The sequence below is a fragment of the Oreochromis aureus genome, linkage group 23 (genome assembly GCF_013358895.1).
Source record: "Oreochromis aureus strain Israel breed Guangdong linkage group 23, ZZ_aureus, whole genome shotgun sequence".
Classification (NCBI taxonomy): Eukaryota; Metazoa; Chordata; class Actinopteri; order Cichliformes; family Cichlidae; genus Oreochromis; species Oreochromis aureus.
Genome location: NC_052963.1, coordinates 31103334 through 31119486, shown reverse-complemented (window position 1 = coordinate 31119486; position 16153 = coordinate 31103334). Strand labels below are relative to the sequence as shown.

Below are 16153 nucleotides of genomic sequence, written 5' to 3'. Positions count from 1 at the left end.
TAGACTTTTCATCGCCACTTTACGGTAACATACTGGCGTCACTGTTGCCAGCGTCATACCGTGACGCCGTGTTACGGCAGCTTACCGTTCTGCAGGATGATACCGTTTTTTGCTGGTGTGGTATAATACTCTTGGACAAATTATGGTAACGCACCGTAGCTTTTTTTTTACGGTATCTCACTGGCGTCACTGTCGCCAGTGAGATACCGTTATGTCGTTATGTCGTAAATTACGTCAACAAAGTAACATCATACTGTGATTAAGAAATTGGTATACTACCGTTTATTCACGGTATGTCACTGTAAGCCCGCTGCAAGGTAATAAACTGCAATATATTAACCAGTAACTTACCGTTATCACGCATCATCAGTACCAGAAATATTCATCTCTGCTAGAGGATACCGTTCCCAACAGGCGGTCATTTACTGTTTAACAGGTCGTAATTTACCGTAATTTCAGTTAACAGTAACATACTGTAAGAGACTGGAGGGTTCCAAAAAACTGGATGGATGGATGGATGGATAGATAGACACACACACACAAAATATAATTCATGTGCTTTACACCACTTTTTATTTCAGTTCTGATTTTCCTCTGCAGAAATACACATTTCCAAAATCAAAACTGAAAAGAACTGAAAACATATATTTTGATTGAGGAAGCACTTGTTGTTACTAAACCATGTAATCCATTATTTTCTCAGATGGTTGTACAAACAATAACAATATTATGTCATATCCATATCATGGCAGACAACATATGCTCAAGTGTTGGGTTTTCTTAGTTATATTTTGTAGGGTCTTAAACCTACAATGTGAAGTGCCTTGGCATTCATTTTGTTGGCACCATACAAATAAACTGAATTGTAATGAATATAATATCAAGCCCCACACTTCTGCCTTTATATACACTTTGTCCAAAATACTGGCTCACACCACCAAATCAATGCACAAAGCAGGGTCCACAAGGACATGGATGAGCGTGTGTGGTGTGAAGGAACTTGACTGACCTGCACTGAACCCTGATCTTGCTTTGTGGACTGAGTTCATTGATTTGTAGGGTGAGCCAATACATGTGACAATTAAAGTGTAAGTAGCTGCAATAATTTTTAACAAACGGGTAAAAGAAGGAAAAAAAAAAAATCAACACTGTTGCACTCAAAAAACCTGTTGGACAGAGACAGCGTCTTGCAAGATGGCAAGAGAGCTTGTCTTCATTGTTGCTCATCTTGTGTAAATGTCCAGAAAGCATGGGCCATGGATCATCTGTGGAGACACAGGTAACAACACATTGGTCACTTAAATTATACAAGAAATTCATTAAAATGGCAAAAACAGTTACCTAATTTGAAGTTCTCCACTCAAATTCAGTAAGCCACTGGAGGAAAGTTGTGACATGAGGGTTAATGTGAACAACCTTTCGCTCACAGTGGTCCCAGTCTTTCTGCTTGTCCCAACCTTGGAGGTACATTTTGTTCCCTCTTCAGGGTTTATCCTTACAAAAACCTTGCACACGCTGACTCCTGGTATTCCAGGTTCAATACATAGAATGAACCAAAGAAGACTGACATTGCATCAGCAAAGATATTCTCTTTGTCCAGCTCAACAATTACACGCCCCTCTGCACTCACCATCCAGCAGGTGGCGGTCATTGAACTTTTGTCCTTAAATGTATAGGGGCAACATGTTGTCATTATGCAACATAAAATAATTTCAATACTTCACTTCTTCACACTGTCTAGATAGTCATAAAGCAAATAGCTATGTACAGTTAATTATTAATGGCCTTATGTACATAAGTCCGTTTTAACATATTATAATTGTACATAATTGGGAATTATTCTGCCCATTAAACACACCTAACAAAGAGTCAGCCCAGTTAAATTACCGGAGATGAATCAACTGTATGGTTATTTTGGAGTTTATAGTTTGTTCTGCTGTTAAACTTTACAGTATTGACTTCAGTATTTTGCTGTTGGTGTAGCTAGATTACTATGTTGATCAGTAATATGTAATGTGAAATTTGATATTGTTACTTTGCTGGATTCACTGAGACACATGTCCAACAACCTTGGTTTATAAAGGAAATTACAGAGATTTGAGCTAACAAAACAGAGACTGGATACCTGTGTCCACGAAAAGCTCCTGTGCCAAACAGAAATTTTAATATGGTCTAATCAGCTCTATTTCATAAATGACTTCTTACCAAGCATAATCAGCCTTGGGGTGCTTGGCAGGCTTTTAACATGCAAACTGAACAATATAAATTTGCGTGCACTGAAGCCACAAAATTTAGAAATACACAGTTGCAAAAGTTCAGTGACCAATTACCTTTCCTGAATGACATATACAATGCAAAAAATAAGAGTATTGTCAATAGGGACCAATTCCCAGTTTTTACATGATCAAAATTATTCACAAAAGGCTTCAATAAACAGAAAATGTGTGCCGACAAGAGAGCAGTGCACAAAAACGAAAAGATATTTGAGCTCGACGCTTTAATGGGTTTAACATGACTTAGTCAGCACTCCGCACCGTACAGGTAGTACAAGCACACCTGAAAACACTGACCAGCTAACAGCTTTAAGCATTTGGGCGCAACCTCGGTAGTTCACCGATTCACCTGTTGCAAACGCCCAAGTTTCTATCAAGTCTCATAAATCCATCGGCAACTATTACCTAACTAGTCTTTTGAGTCTCCACATTCATAGCTATTGACATTTTGTCTTAGCATTTGAATGAAAATATCCTGGTAGGGTAGCTTAAAAGTCAAAACAAACAGTAATAAGAACGCATTTCGGACTTCTCTCGAATAAGTGAAAAAACACTTACCTTCAGACTGATTAGCTGGTTCCGATCCAACTTTAATGTGTCCCATGTCAGTCCGTTTTAGGAAAAAGTGTTAAGTGGTTTCATTTAATTTTGGGATACTCCCGCATGGACGAGCAATTTGGAGTCTAGCAGAGTTATCACGAATAGCATACGATCTTCAGATATAATCCAATCAACCTTGCATTTTACCCGATTGAACATCCATTTACCTCTGACTACTTCTAAGTTGCACATGTTAACGGTCTCATCATCACTCTGTGCTGCAGCGAACTGGATCTGTGGCACAGAATAGTTGATGGTCATGTTGTTCTCCTGCTTTGCAGCTTTGTTTGAGTGTGAATTGCGGCTTAAACGTGCAAAACTAAGAGAAGCAGATCAATATTTTCTTCTTGTTGTTATTTAATGGTGGTTGGCAACCAGCTTAAAGGAGCATTAACCACTCGAGCAATATTTTCTATCCCCATTGTTGTTTTGAAAGTGAATACCCGACGTAAAGCGTCATACGTCACGTTGTGTACGTCAGGTGAAGGTGTGGTGTCGGCTATCGCACCTGTCGCATTAAAAAGCTTTGAAAACGTAACAATTGATTTAAAAACACAACCCAACGCGCTAAACTGTGATAATGTGCAGAGCATATTATTAGGTTAGTTCACTGTAGTTAGGCAGAGGTGTCTTAAAAAGTACCACCTTATACAAAACAAATGAAGGTCCAGAAAGAATAAGAAGAGAAAAAGGAACACCCTGCTAAATTAAGTCATTTTTAAACATTACTCTAAATGTAGCCATTAGTATTTGTTGCTGGCCATACAAAAATAAGTATACTTCAATTATATTTCCCAAGTATACCTTACCTAGTACGTATACTAATAATGCTTCTTGGGACTATATTGGCCCCCGTTTTAGTACATAACAGTATTCTTGAAATTAACTTTTAGATGTACTTTTTGTTCACCATAATTGTACTAGCATAATGTCATAATGTCTACAAGAGTATAATTAAAATATACGCGACTCTATCACAATACTAACCTTACAAGTATACTATTAATTAATAGTATTACTAATGTTTCACATTGTTTGACTTAACAAATACATTTATTAATATATGAGGTTCCATTCAGTTCAAGGAATTAAATTTTAGTGTGGCTGCAACTTACTCCTTAAGTTAAAAATTATGCTGTAGTTTATATGTTATACTACTTTCACAGTGAATCACATTTTATGGTAATACACTCTGAATGAGGATTTAAGTAATTACTTTTAGATCTACAGTAGAAAACAACAGAAATCCGGATGGTGTAATAGTATAATCTCAGTAACATCACCAGTTGTTACATTTGCTGTATTTTACAGCTGTTTCCATGAGTACGGTGAGTTACCGTAAAAATAATGTAATCTCATGGAATTTTCCCACAATTACATGCAAATTACAGTACTAAACTGCTAACATCCTTTAGAGTTTTTTACTGTTGATTTTGCAGTACTAAGCTATGGAAATTACTGCAAAGGCTAACAGTGCACTGATGTAGTGAAAGAGGACATGCAGAGGGTTGGTGTTAGAGGAGAGGAAGCCAGACAAAGGGTGAGACGGAGGCAGATCATCCACTGTGGAGACCCCTGACGGGAGCAGCTGAAAGATGTTTCTGTGAGAGGTATTGGTCCATGACATCAACTGTTGTGGAATTTTAACTTCAAATATAGTCCTGATATTCTCACATACTTTGACTGATTGTTTTTTCCCCATATGTGGTGGTTCTAATTCATTTTTCCATCTATTTTTGTTCATCGGGATTTGTTGTGTTTAGTTCATTTTTGTGCTGAATGCAAATACTTTAAAGTAAATTAAAGACTCTTCTTGCCTAATTTGTTTTTTGGATTAAATCTCAAGGTGAGTCTGGCCCCAAAAGTACACAATAATGTTAATAATGTCTCTAAGGCAACTGCCTAATTGAGAAGCCTCTGTGGGGAATAGAAATATTTTCCTGCTATTATTTGCTGCTATTTTTATAATCATCATTACCGTTTCAGTGGGTGAGAAGCTGACTGCAGGGACAGGAAGTTACATGCTTTTGCAGAAGTGAAACCGAAAGCAGAGTGAGTGCAAGTGAAGAGCAGGGTGTTTATTATGCATTTATTGCGGATTAAGCCTTAAGTAGTTGTGGTAGACTGAAACAGTTGTTATATATTTTACATATAAGTCAAGATCATTACACACAGGATGGCCTTAGCCTGGTTGGTTGCTTAAGTTGAGGTCAACTAAGGTTCAGAAAGCAGATGCAAACTCTACACGTACAGACAGACAAATAGTGAGAGGTCATGACACGTACGCAGTACACAGCATGCACGCGCCTCGCACGTGCACGCACACACACATACACACCATGGTAGATCTATTTTGGTAGGGCAGAAGTGAAGATGTGTGCCGACGTACTTAGAGGAAGTGCACCAGACGAGCGACAGCAAAGACGAGCTGAGGGGAAGCACCGACCCGAAGACAATGTTCTTTAAAGCTATGTTAAAGTTCATGGAACATTTTGTGGTTTGGATTGACGTAAGCTGTACTATTGTCTGTTTTGCAAAAGAGGGGGCTTTGTTGTCCTACCCCTATAAAACCTTGTCTAATGATTGTAAATTCAGTTCGACGCTGAAATCTGCACAGCGGTCGGACTCACACATGTGTTTATTAAAATACTGTCTAATTGCACACCGGACCGGATCTGTGGTTATTTATGGATTCTTCTCTCAACATTGAACCCTAACATTTGGGGGCTTCGTCCGGTGAGAGAAATGGAGGAACTTTGAGAGATCCGGGGTCCGTGGTAATTGGACGGGCAGACGGTAATCAGTGGTGAAAGTGAGCAGGCATTCCCCGGGGCATTTAAAGGTAAGACACTGCCTGTTGAAATAGATTTCCAAAAGGTGTCACATTGGGCATGTCAAATTAAAAGCCTGGTCACTGTAATTACTGGTGAAGGTCTGTAATATAAAGTTTGATGGGAATTTCATGAGCATGCTGGTTGAAGTAATGATAAGTGATAAGTAAAAGTAATGGGTTCAAGTCCCAAAGAAATGTAGAAAGTAGGGAAATTGGTCATTTCTGTGGGTTCAAGTCCCGCTGGACATTGGGTCTATCTTGTGATGGTCATCTCGTGGGTTCAAGTCCCCTATGTCCACAAAGGTAGATCTGCCTCAATCTTGATCCTGTTTTGGGCTTAGATTGTTGTTTCAAATTATTCAAAATTTTTCTAGGACGACAGCGGCGTCTGTTAAGGCGCTAAGGCAGGACGCTGACCTTAGACCTACTGGACAGTAGGGATAGTACCGTCGACAGCGGGGGAGAGGTTGGGAAACTCCGAAATTGCTAGGGGTTCAAGTCCCCTATTCTTGCGCTTATTTGGCTACCTGTAAATTAAGTTAGGACTAGATATTTGGACAGGCCAGTTCGAGTCTGGTCTGCTGAATCGGTCGCAAAAAACCTGAGGTTTGCCCGTTCGAGTCGGTTATGGTAAATTTTTCGAAATTGGTAGGAGCTAAGAGGCCTAAAAAATCTGTGCAGTTGTAAAAATAAAGACGTCTGTAATATAAAATATGAGATCTATGAGTAAGATCAGTCTCTGTGTCAGTAATGCACAGCCGGATGTGCACTGATGGTGTGTGTAAATGCAAATGAGCAGCGGGGACGCGCAGAGAGGGTGGTTTCAGTTTCGACAGAATTGAGCTTTTTGCTAAATGCCTGTATATAAGAGGTTGGTTTTGCTTATTATGAGAGTGTAAATACAGTTTGAATATATTAGTGTGGATGTATAGTAAATGACTGAATTTTGATAGATGTATATTTCGTGAGCCATAAATGTTGGTGTGTTTTATTTTTCAGTTATGTGTGTGTGGGGAGAAGCGGGGTGAGACGATGAGAGGTTTCAGTTTTCTTTTTCTTTTTTCTTTTGACTTGCTCTTTCTGGTCATGGAAGGCATGTCCAAAATACTCGTATGAAAGCGTATTTTGTGTGATTTTAACTGTGTGAAGGCTGTCAGTATTTGATTTGAGTGACTCTGCATGATTTGTCTGAGTGAGTGGAAAATGGAAGTTTGAGAGAGAGAAGGCAGTGTGTGTGAGGGCAGTCATGGCGTCTGAAAGAGGTTAGAATATTTAAAAGTGTGTGTGAGAGGAAGGTGTGTGTGTGACTGATGATGTCAGGGGAGCACCCAGAGAAATAGACAGAGTTAAATTCTAAGAAGATGAAGCGAATGCATGTTTTAAGAAAAAGTAATAAAGTAATAAAATTATATTAATTACAGGTTTTAGAAAAGAGACAGACCGAGAGAAATAAATACATGAACTAACAATTACATTAATGAATGGAAAACGCACGTACACAAACTGTTACATGTGAAATTATTGTTGGAAAGTTTAATAAAGAAAGCAGTTTACACTCCTTTAATTTCCAGAACCAGTGTGTCCCCTAGACCTGATAACACTCTTGCCCAGTTGGCCCCTGTAGTAGGCGGGCATGGAAGGCTGGACAGCCCATGACGGGTAAGATCCCACCTCGAAACCCTGGGACAACCTAAGGCAAGGCGCAGTCACGATTGCTTGAACCTAAGTCCCGGAGTGACCTTGGAGTCACTGGAGGAGACGGGATTTAACAGGTAAGGCCACTGGGCACAGACGAAGGGGAAATGTCATTAACAATGACCAGTGATGAGCCAAAGAGAGAAAACACACCCTGTCAAAAGGAGTTTGGAACACTGCAAAAGAAACATTTACAAGATCACAAAGATCATAAAGAAACATTTATAAAAATCACACATACAAACAGAAAATGCACTAACCTTACAGAGACAAGCTCATGAAGATTAATGAACAGATATTGATTTAAAACCTGGCTAAGAACACAAACATACGTAATTAAATCAGCCTGCTAATTTCATGAGGGTTAAAATGGTGTGAATGTTGAAGAAAATACACTTAAAACACACTTGGATAAAATAGAGTTGTGGAATAACTCAAACGAAGCTGTATGACAAGGGAGTGAGTTATGCAAATTAGCTGGAGTGAGTGAGTGACAAAGACACTTCCTGTGTGCGTGTGTGTCGGAGGCTTTCAGTTCAGGAGAGAGAGCGGTGGCTGTTGAAGATTATTTGGCGAAATATATGATGGTAAAGTATCAGGATATTTGATTACGGTGGTCAGGTCTGTTCAGAGGGGCAGATTTGGACAGGAAATTTATAATTTAAGGATGATACGTTGTTGAAATTGGTTTAGATCTTATACTGAATGAACACATGGTAAAGTGAGGAAGGGAGACATTGTGCAAACGGTCTTTGATCTTTTGACGAGGTTTTCGGTGTGTTGAACGGGTGAAATTTAAGATTGTTTCAGATTTTTGAGGCTGTTGTTTTATTTCCAGAGAGGGTGTTTGATTAAGACATGGATATGTCTGAGAGGGGCCCCAAAAATTTTTGTAGTAGTGCACTCGGGAAAACCTGTCAGGTGATTTTGTTTTGTACTTTGATGAGCTAATAATCAGCTCTCTTTTTTCATTTTTGTTCTAAGCAGGCCTGGAAGAGAGTGAACGGACGGCGCTGACAAAATTACCAAGTACGAAAATCAGGTGGGCATTACAGAATTATAATTGATTACAATCAGAGACTGATTGGCGGTGAGTCTCTGTCTAAAAATGATTGCAGCGTGTCAATCCAGTCAAAAAATATAGAGAACTATTTTCCTAAAAAGGAAAACGAAATAAAACAAATGATTGAGCTCATTTTGCTGATGTGGAGCATCTGATGACGTGCGCAGAAGGCTGCAGTATCAGCAAAAATATCATGTGTGAATGCATGTGAGTGAATGTGAGTGATGGGACCAAGAGGGGAAACAAATAAAAGGTTGACAAACAGGAGGAGTGGAAGACTTAATTCTGGGGAAGTGGATGTTTGTTTTGAGAAAATTATTTACTGGGGTTGGATTATGTTATTACATTATAGAATGCTAAATGCTAAAAGGGAAACATTGATGTAACCCAAGTTACCATGAACTGAGGTGACACATGATTAATAACTGTTCTGGGTAAGTTTATTTTGGGTTATAACACAGGTTGGATCATAAGTGGGGAAATTGAGTATGAAATGTGAAGTTCTGGTTAACACACAGGTTTTGTTTCCAGGAAGTTCCAAGGATCCAGACTTTGCATGGAGCAACGATTTGGAGGAGATTTGACATGATGATTAAATTGATTTTGTTCCTTAAACACAGGTTTTCAGGGCTGGAGCAAAATACCGGAGAGGAGGATGGCTGAAGGGTTCTGAGAAATGATATGATATGACTAACCTTTTTCCCTTGTAATTTCCTAAGCTTGGGTGGAGCATTTTGAGTTTTTGCCACATGAGATGTGTCAAAAAGAGAGGATTTAAGATTTAATTTGCTTAAGTTGAAATGGGTTTTAGTATGATTTTATAACTATTGGGGTTGTTTGATAATTTAAATATGGTAAAACTGGGGCAGAGATTGTTAATTCTTTAAAGAGAGGATTAAAATGAACCCGAATTCGGTTTAGAAGATAAATTGCTGGTGTTAATAAGAAGTGGTATATAAAACTTAAAGGGAAATTGTGGGAATAAAGGATATGCTTTGGGGAAAAATAGTGAACATTTTATGAGTAAAAATGTGGGATTTCTTTTTGATTTTTAGGATAAGTTGTCACAGTGACATAATGTTAGAATGTTGTTATAATGTAGGCTTTAGAAACAGATAGTAAATAGATTTAGTTCTAGGGTAGAGGAGAGCTTTTATGAGGAGGTTAAAAGTCTCGCTGACTTAAATGAATAATATTGGAGATTATATATGTAGAAATGATTTTTTCATACACATTGCATTTTGGTGCCTTTAACGGAGTTTTGGCTCAGAGAGTCGTCTCTTGAGGGTCACAAACTTTTGGTTAACATTATGATTAGCATCTACTGTGAGAATGACCTGAGTTATTGAAGGATTGCACACGCTTACAGACATATGGAGTTCTTAACACACATGACAGTATTGACTTGAGGCAAAAAGACTGAAATTCCTTTAGCTTTTAACCGAATTTGAGTTGGCCCGGTAACAAGTGACAGACAAGAGGAACTGAATAGGAGTTGGGTTGTGACTAAACTGTGTGACATGTAAAATATTGAGATAACACATGCAGCTCTAAATGAGTCTTATTATATAAAATGCAGCTACAGAATAACGAACGCTTGTCGAAGTGACCGAGGTTTTTTTTGCTTTAAACCAGGTCCAAAGGGGGAAAGCTTATGTATTTTGGTTAAGACTGATAAAATATAATGACTGATAAAATATAATTAGAATGTACCATTACATTAAGAGCAGCAAAATGAAATAAAATGATATATTCAAACAGGTTATCACCCAGGAAATGGGAGTTCAAAATACAGTTAGAGTTCAGCTTTTAGCTATGATGAAGTTTATCTAGGAGCAATTAACTATGTGTTTACATGTAATGATTAAAGTGGTTGTTTTTTTTTTTTTTTTTATCCTTTAGTAGAATAAGCAGGTATAATGATTTCCTTGATACATTTTCTTGTGATAGGTGACTTTAGATGAGAGGCCCTTGCAGCAGTGACAGTTTGTGTACAGGATGTGGGTGATCAGATAAGGAGCAAGAGGAAGCACATGCAGAGACGTGCTTCCTTCGATTCTCTTAAAGGCAGTGCTTTTAAGAGTTTTACAAATGCTGAGTACGGTTGATTAAGATTTGAAAATAAAAGTCAAAAACCAAATATGAAATTAGGTTCATGTTTTGAGTAATATTAGGTTGAATCAGGTTTGAATGAAGAGAACAATTGAGGAACAGAGTAACTTAGAGCATAGTAGGGAGAAAGTGTTTTCTATCCTTTGCAGGAAGCCCAGAAGAGAGGGACCCAGAAGAGGAGCAGAGACCACTTAAGCATGAAGTGTTCTCAAGTGGGAGTGGGCCTTTTATTATTAAGACCATCTAGATGACATGGGGTTGTCTGGTTCGCTAAATCACAGAATGCCGAGAGAGGGTCAGAGTGGGAAAAGTGATCCTAATGTCCATGACGTCAGGGGTGGACAGGGAAGCAGCTGAATGGGCCAAGGAGTGACCCAACATAATGTATTGCGACCTCTGGTGGTCCAGAGGTCGAGGGTGGGAGTGTGGGGAATAGAAATATTTTCCTGCTATTATTTGCTGCTATTTTTATAATCATCATTACCGTTTCAGTGGGTGAGAAGCTGACTGCAGGGACAGGAAGTTACATGCTTTTGCAGAAGTGAAACCGAAAGCAGAGTGAGTGCAAGTGAAGAGCAGGGTGTTTAGTATGCATTTATTGCGGATTAAGCCTTAAGTAGTTGTGGTAGACTGAAACAGTTGTTATATATTTTACATATAAGTCAAGATCATTACACACAGGATGGCCTTAGCCTGGTTGGTTGCTTAAGTTGAGGTCAACTAAGGTTCAGAAAGCAGATGCAAACTCTGCACGCACAGACAGACAAATAGTGAGAGGTCATGACACGTACGCAGTACACAGCATGCACGCGCCCTCGCACGTGCACGCACACACACATACACACCATGGTAGATCTATTTTGGTAGGGCAGAAGTGAAGATGTGTGCCGACGTACTTAGAGGAAGTGCACCAGACGAGCGACAGCAAAGACGAGCTGAGGGGAAGCACCGACCCGAAGACAATGTTCTTTAAAGCTATGTTAAAGTTCATGGAACATTTTGTGGTTTGGATTGACGTAAGCTGTACTATTGTCTGTTTTGCAAAAGAGGGGGCTTTGTTGTCCTACCCCTATAAAACCTTGTCTAATGATTGTAAGTTCAGTTCGACGCTGAAATCTGCACAGCGGTCGGACTCACACATGTGTTTATTAAAATACTGTCTAATTGCACACCGGACCGGATCTGTGGTTATTTATGGATTCTTCTCTCAACATTGAACCCTAACACCTCTTATCTGGTGTAAAATGTTGGCACATCGGATATCTGGATGCAGTTTGACGAAGAGATGATCCCACAACTCACTACACCACAGTCTGGGGTGAAATGATGAAATGGGAGTTAGGGTCAGAAGCTCAACCATGATATCCCGGGAATATACTGGTTTATTGAGGCCACATAGCTCTTCAGTGAGATAAGCTGTTATGTTTATACTACATGTATAAAAGCGTACTCTGGCTAATAACAGCCTTCCTTTGTCCTCCACTTGTCAATTTTTCTCATTTTTTATGGAAAAACTGGTTCTCATGCAGAGATTTACAAAGTTTTCAGTTTTCACATGTTAGTTCCTTCTACCACAGATCTGAGCAGAGGAGGCAAGGAGAAAACACAAGGACAGAGGAGTCAAGGAAGCAGGCATTTGGAGCCTCATCCCTGCGACAGACTGGCGACCTGTCCAGGGTGTACCCCGCCTCTCGCCCTATGACAGCTGGGATAGGCTCCAGCGCCCCCCGCGACCCTGGAAAGGATCAGCGGAAGCGAATGGATGGATGGATGGATGGATTTTAAAGCAATGAAAACCAATTAAACACGATGTATTATACACCTGCGTCATAAATAATTTTATTATAGCCCATATATAGGTGTACACAGGGGTAACAGTGCCCATGGCATTTTTTATTTTTTTCTTTACAGCCACTTAATTATTTTCACAACATTACACAATGTGAAAAAGAGTTGAAGGTAAAGACACTTCAGCAAAAGATACATCTGTGCATCCTTGATTATAGTTCCTACAGAAGCCTCCTCTCTCCTCTGTCCTCCATACATTTGCATCTGCAGGGCCAGCCTCTTACACTAATACTGAATTTGAGAAAAGTTCTACTTTTCTTTGCTTTTTCTAAAGAATCTCAGAAAGACAGTATCCTCCATTAGCATTTTGTCAACCAGACCATGGGAGCCTGATCAAAGATTCACTGTAGTTCTCTGTAGTACTTTTTTCTTATCACCAGCAGAGTCCGCAGGGAAATGAGACACTTGACTGAGAAAATGTATCAGAGTGTGGGTTTACTTCATCTCCTTTATTATATTTATTTTCTCAAGTAATGCCAGCAGGTCATTTATTTGTTATTTTTATTTATTTCCATCTGTTATAAGCCCTTCTTTGTTTTCTGTGATTTATTTTTCCACATCTGTCTTCCAGCAAGCCACCTCTGCATGTTCAACACCAGTAGATGTTGTTTCCCACACAGAAATAGTGTTTATAAGTAGTGGTTAAACGGGGCTTAACATTATTTTATCTACTTCTTCTTCTTTTTTTGTTTTAATCTTGAAGGCATCGGTATGCTTCAATAGATTTGTTGGTAGAAGTCTACATTTCCCTTCTAAAGCTCCAAAACCAGCAACAGCAATGTCCACTGTGAGCATCAAACAGATGCAGTTTGCAATTTTACACATATTAGTTTGATATGATAAACAATTAAAACTACATGTGTGGCTACTGAGCTTAGTTTTTAGCCCATAGTTTGCTGTAGTTGATTGATTATACTGGAAAAATTTATTGAAAAAGTCCCTTCAGGAGTTGCAGCCTCTCAGTTCAGCGAGGCCTGAGGTCTGGCTGTCATTCACACCAGCAGGCACAATAATACATTCATCAGCGTATTCTTTCTCAAGCTTGAGTCTCTGTGATGATCAGCATGATGAGCCATTCTTTTATGTGCATCCATTGCTGTGCTTGAGCAGCTCTCTGCTGCAACAGTGAATCACTGGGATGGGCTTTCAAACATTTTTTCAGCTTCAACACAAAAACATAAAGCAGCATTATAAACAGATTTCAGCTGCTGACAACTGTCTAAAATTGAAACTCTTCAACTGCAATTTTATTTTGTGAAAGGAAAAGAAGTCCCTGAGAGACAAATCTGATGAACAGGGTGTTGTGGTGATGAGCATTGTGTTGATGTGGCAAAAACACACTCCCGCATCTTCAGTGTGTACACGATTTTACATATCACAGTTCAGGTGGTTTGTAGCGAATGTTTTTCCTCAGAAAACTCAGGATGGTACACTAAATCTCTTCACCACCTCCCGAACAAATTCGAGGCACACTGCAAGATAAATACCTTCTGTTTTGGACACTGCAAGCCCTTCAATTGAAACCTGCTGTTCGGTCTTTAAGTTGGAGCCTGACACCGAGGTCTAACCACCAGTGATGATCCTTGACATGAAAGGCGGTTCAGTTTGACACAGAAGGTGATGCTTGCTCTCGGTGCAAGTTAGAGTTAGTGCAGCCCTCTGATCAGAACAGGACTTCCAGCGTGATTAATGTACAGCATATGAATGACTTAAAATATTCAATGATACTTACATGGCTTTGTCAAAATAAATAAATAAATAAAGTAAAATAAAATTACATTTAAAAAAGCTTTACTGACCTGATGGTGATGATCTGACCAAAGTCCAGCTCATAATTATTAACTTGTGCAATGAATATCGCTGCAACAGCCTCATAGAGAGCGGTGCCGTCCATATTGATGGTTGCACCCACGGGTAGCACGAAACGGATGATGCGACGGTCAATGTGGTTGTTCTCTAAGAGGCACTTGAAGGTTATAGGCAAAGTGGCTGAGCTGAGGAAAACGAAGAAAAAGACAGAGAGGACAGTTAATAAAAAATAAATATGAAGCCTCCTAATTTCTCTCAGGCATGCATGCAAACAAATACAATCTGTTCATTCATGCTGACTAAGAATAGTAATGCTTTGCATGACAGCATGCAGCAGATGCTTTTTACTAATCTGAGTCTAGCAAACACATGCATACGTGATGAAGCCACTCTGACCTCAAAGACCTCAGAAGAACCCAGTCTTTGTCAGTCTGCTTATGCAACAAGGAATGATTTGTTTAAAATGTCAACATTAATAGACCATGGGAATGCTTTTGGAGGGGTTTAACCAGTTTATGTCAAATCACATATTGTTGAGGTGCATTTTCTAAAGTATACTGTTGTGTTTTTCACTTTAGAGCTTCCCTACCTACCACTTGTTTTCATTCTTTTACACACGAGATACAAATGAAGGCAGTCACAGATCTACCACAGCAAACACAATCTCTGCCAGTGTAGCTTGGCTAAATACATGCGAAAACACTGACATGGTCATCTAAATTAAAACTAAAGCTTGTTTGCTTTATAGAATATGATCTGTCAGCATGCACACATGATACACAAGCATCAGTGGAGCCTGTTTAAAGACACGTGGAATAGTCTTTTACTTTCCCCTCTCTTCCCACACACCAGATGTTTTCTGATCAGCCAACAGCCCTTTGAGATTTTTCACAGTAACGTTCCAGTAAAAAGGAAGAAAAGAATAAGTGTTGTTAAGACTCTGGGATGTTTTATTTTGACTCACAAATGAGATGATAAAATGAGTTACTGATGTTTTCCTTTTGTAACACATTCATTCTCTCTATAATAAGTTTCTTTACCTGGAGGAGGTTGCCAGTGCAATGAGCAGGGCTTGCAGGATTCCCCGTATGTAAACAATGGGACTCTTTTTGGTGATGAAGAAGTACATAGCAGGCAGGATAAACAAGCCGTGCAGCACTAAACCAAACACCACAGTGACGGCATAGAAACCGAGCTTCTTCCCCATGGCTGAGGGATCACTCATTTCCAGGATCTTTCCAGCCACCAGGAAAACAATACCAAATGGAAAATACCTGAGGAGATGAAGACAATCAAGTGTCAAGATGGCAGTTATAAGTCTTAGATTTTCTGGGATGATGGGAGAAAAGAAGCCATACTCAGAGTTTTACACTAAGAAGCAACAATGTCCTTTTTTTTTAAATAATTAGATTAGGGGCATGTGAACATATGCGGGCAGTCTGTCAAGAAGGATAGAGGTAGTTATTTTTAGCGATTGAGCTTTAAAAGTAAGAGTGACAGGATTGTCTAAGACTAAATCCTTTATTTTTTCTTGCTCTGAAAAAATATTAAATTGCAATATACCTGGATACACATAACATAACATACTAGGAAAAAATGACCAGATTATAATAGTGGAATTAATCCCACTTAATGTGTAAATATTAGACTGACACATTTTTAATATTTATTAATGTGCATATACAGTCAAGATCAAAAGTTTAAGACCACTTGAAAAATTGCAAAATTTTTTATTTTGCATGGTTGGATCTTAACAAGGTTTCAAGTATAGCGTAGAGCTTCAACATGCAACAAGAAGAAATGGGAGTGAGACATTTCAAAACATTTTTTGAGCATGCAATTTATTGAAAACAACGCTTAAACTGAAACAGGCTGTTTTGCAGCTGATTAAAAGTTTAGGACCACATGCCTTTAAAAGCC

The 16153-nt window shown here is 39.0% G+C and overlaps 1 protein-coding gene across 1 annotated transcript in view; it reads right to left on the bottom strand.

Annotated features, from left to right (window-relative positions):
* slc1a7b (solute carrier family 1 member 7b) overlaps positions 1 to 16153 on the bottom strand; it is a 47493-nt gene that overhangs the window by 3144 nt on the left and 28196 nt on the right. Inside the window, exons 7-8 of the mRNA XM_039606359.1 lie at positions 15274 to 15507; positions 14224 to 14418 (exon numbers count right to left, since the gene is read on the bottom strand). Coding sequence (XP_039462293.1) covers positions 14224 to 14418; positions 15274 to 15507 — 429 coding nt within the window. The remainder of the gene's footprint in view (positions 1 to 14223; positions 14419 to 15273; positions 15508 to 16153) is intronic.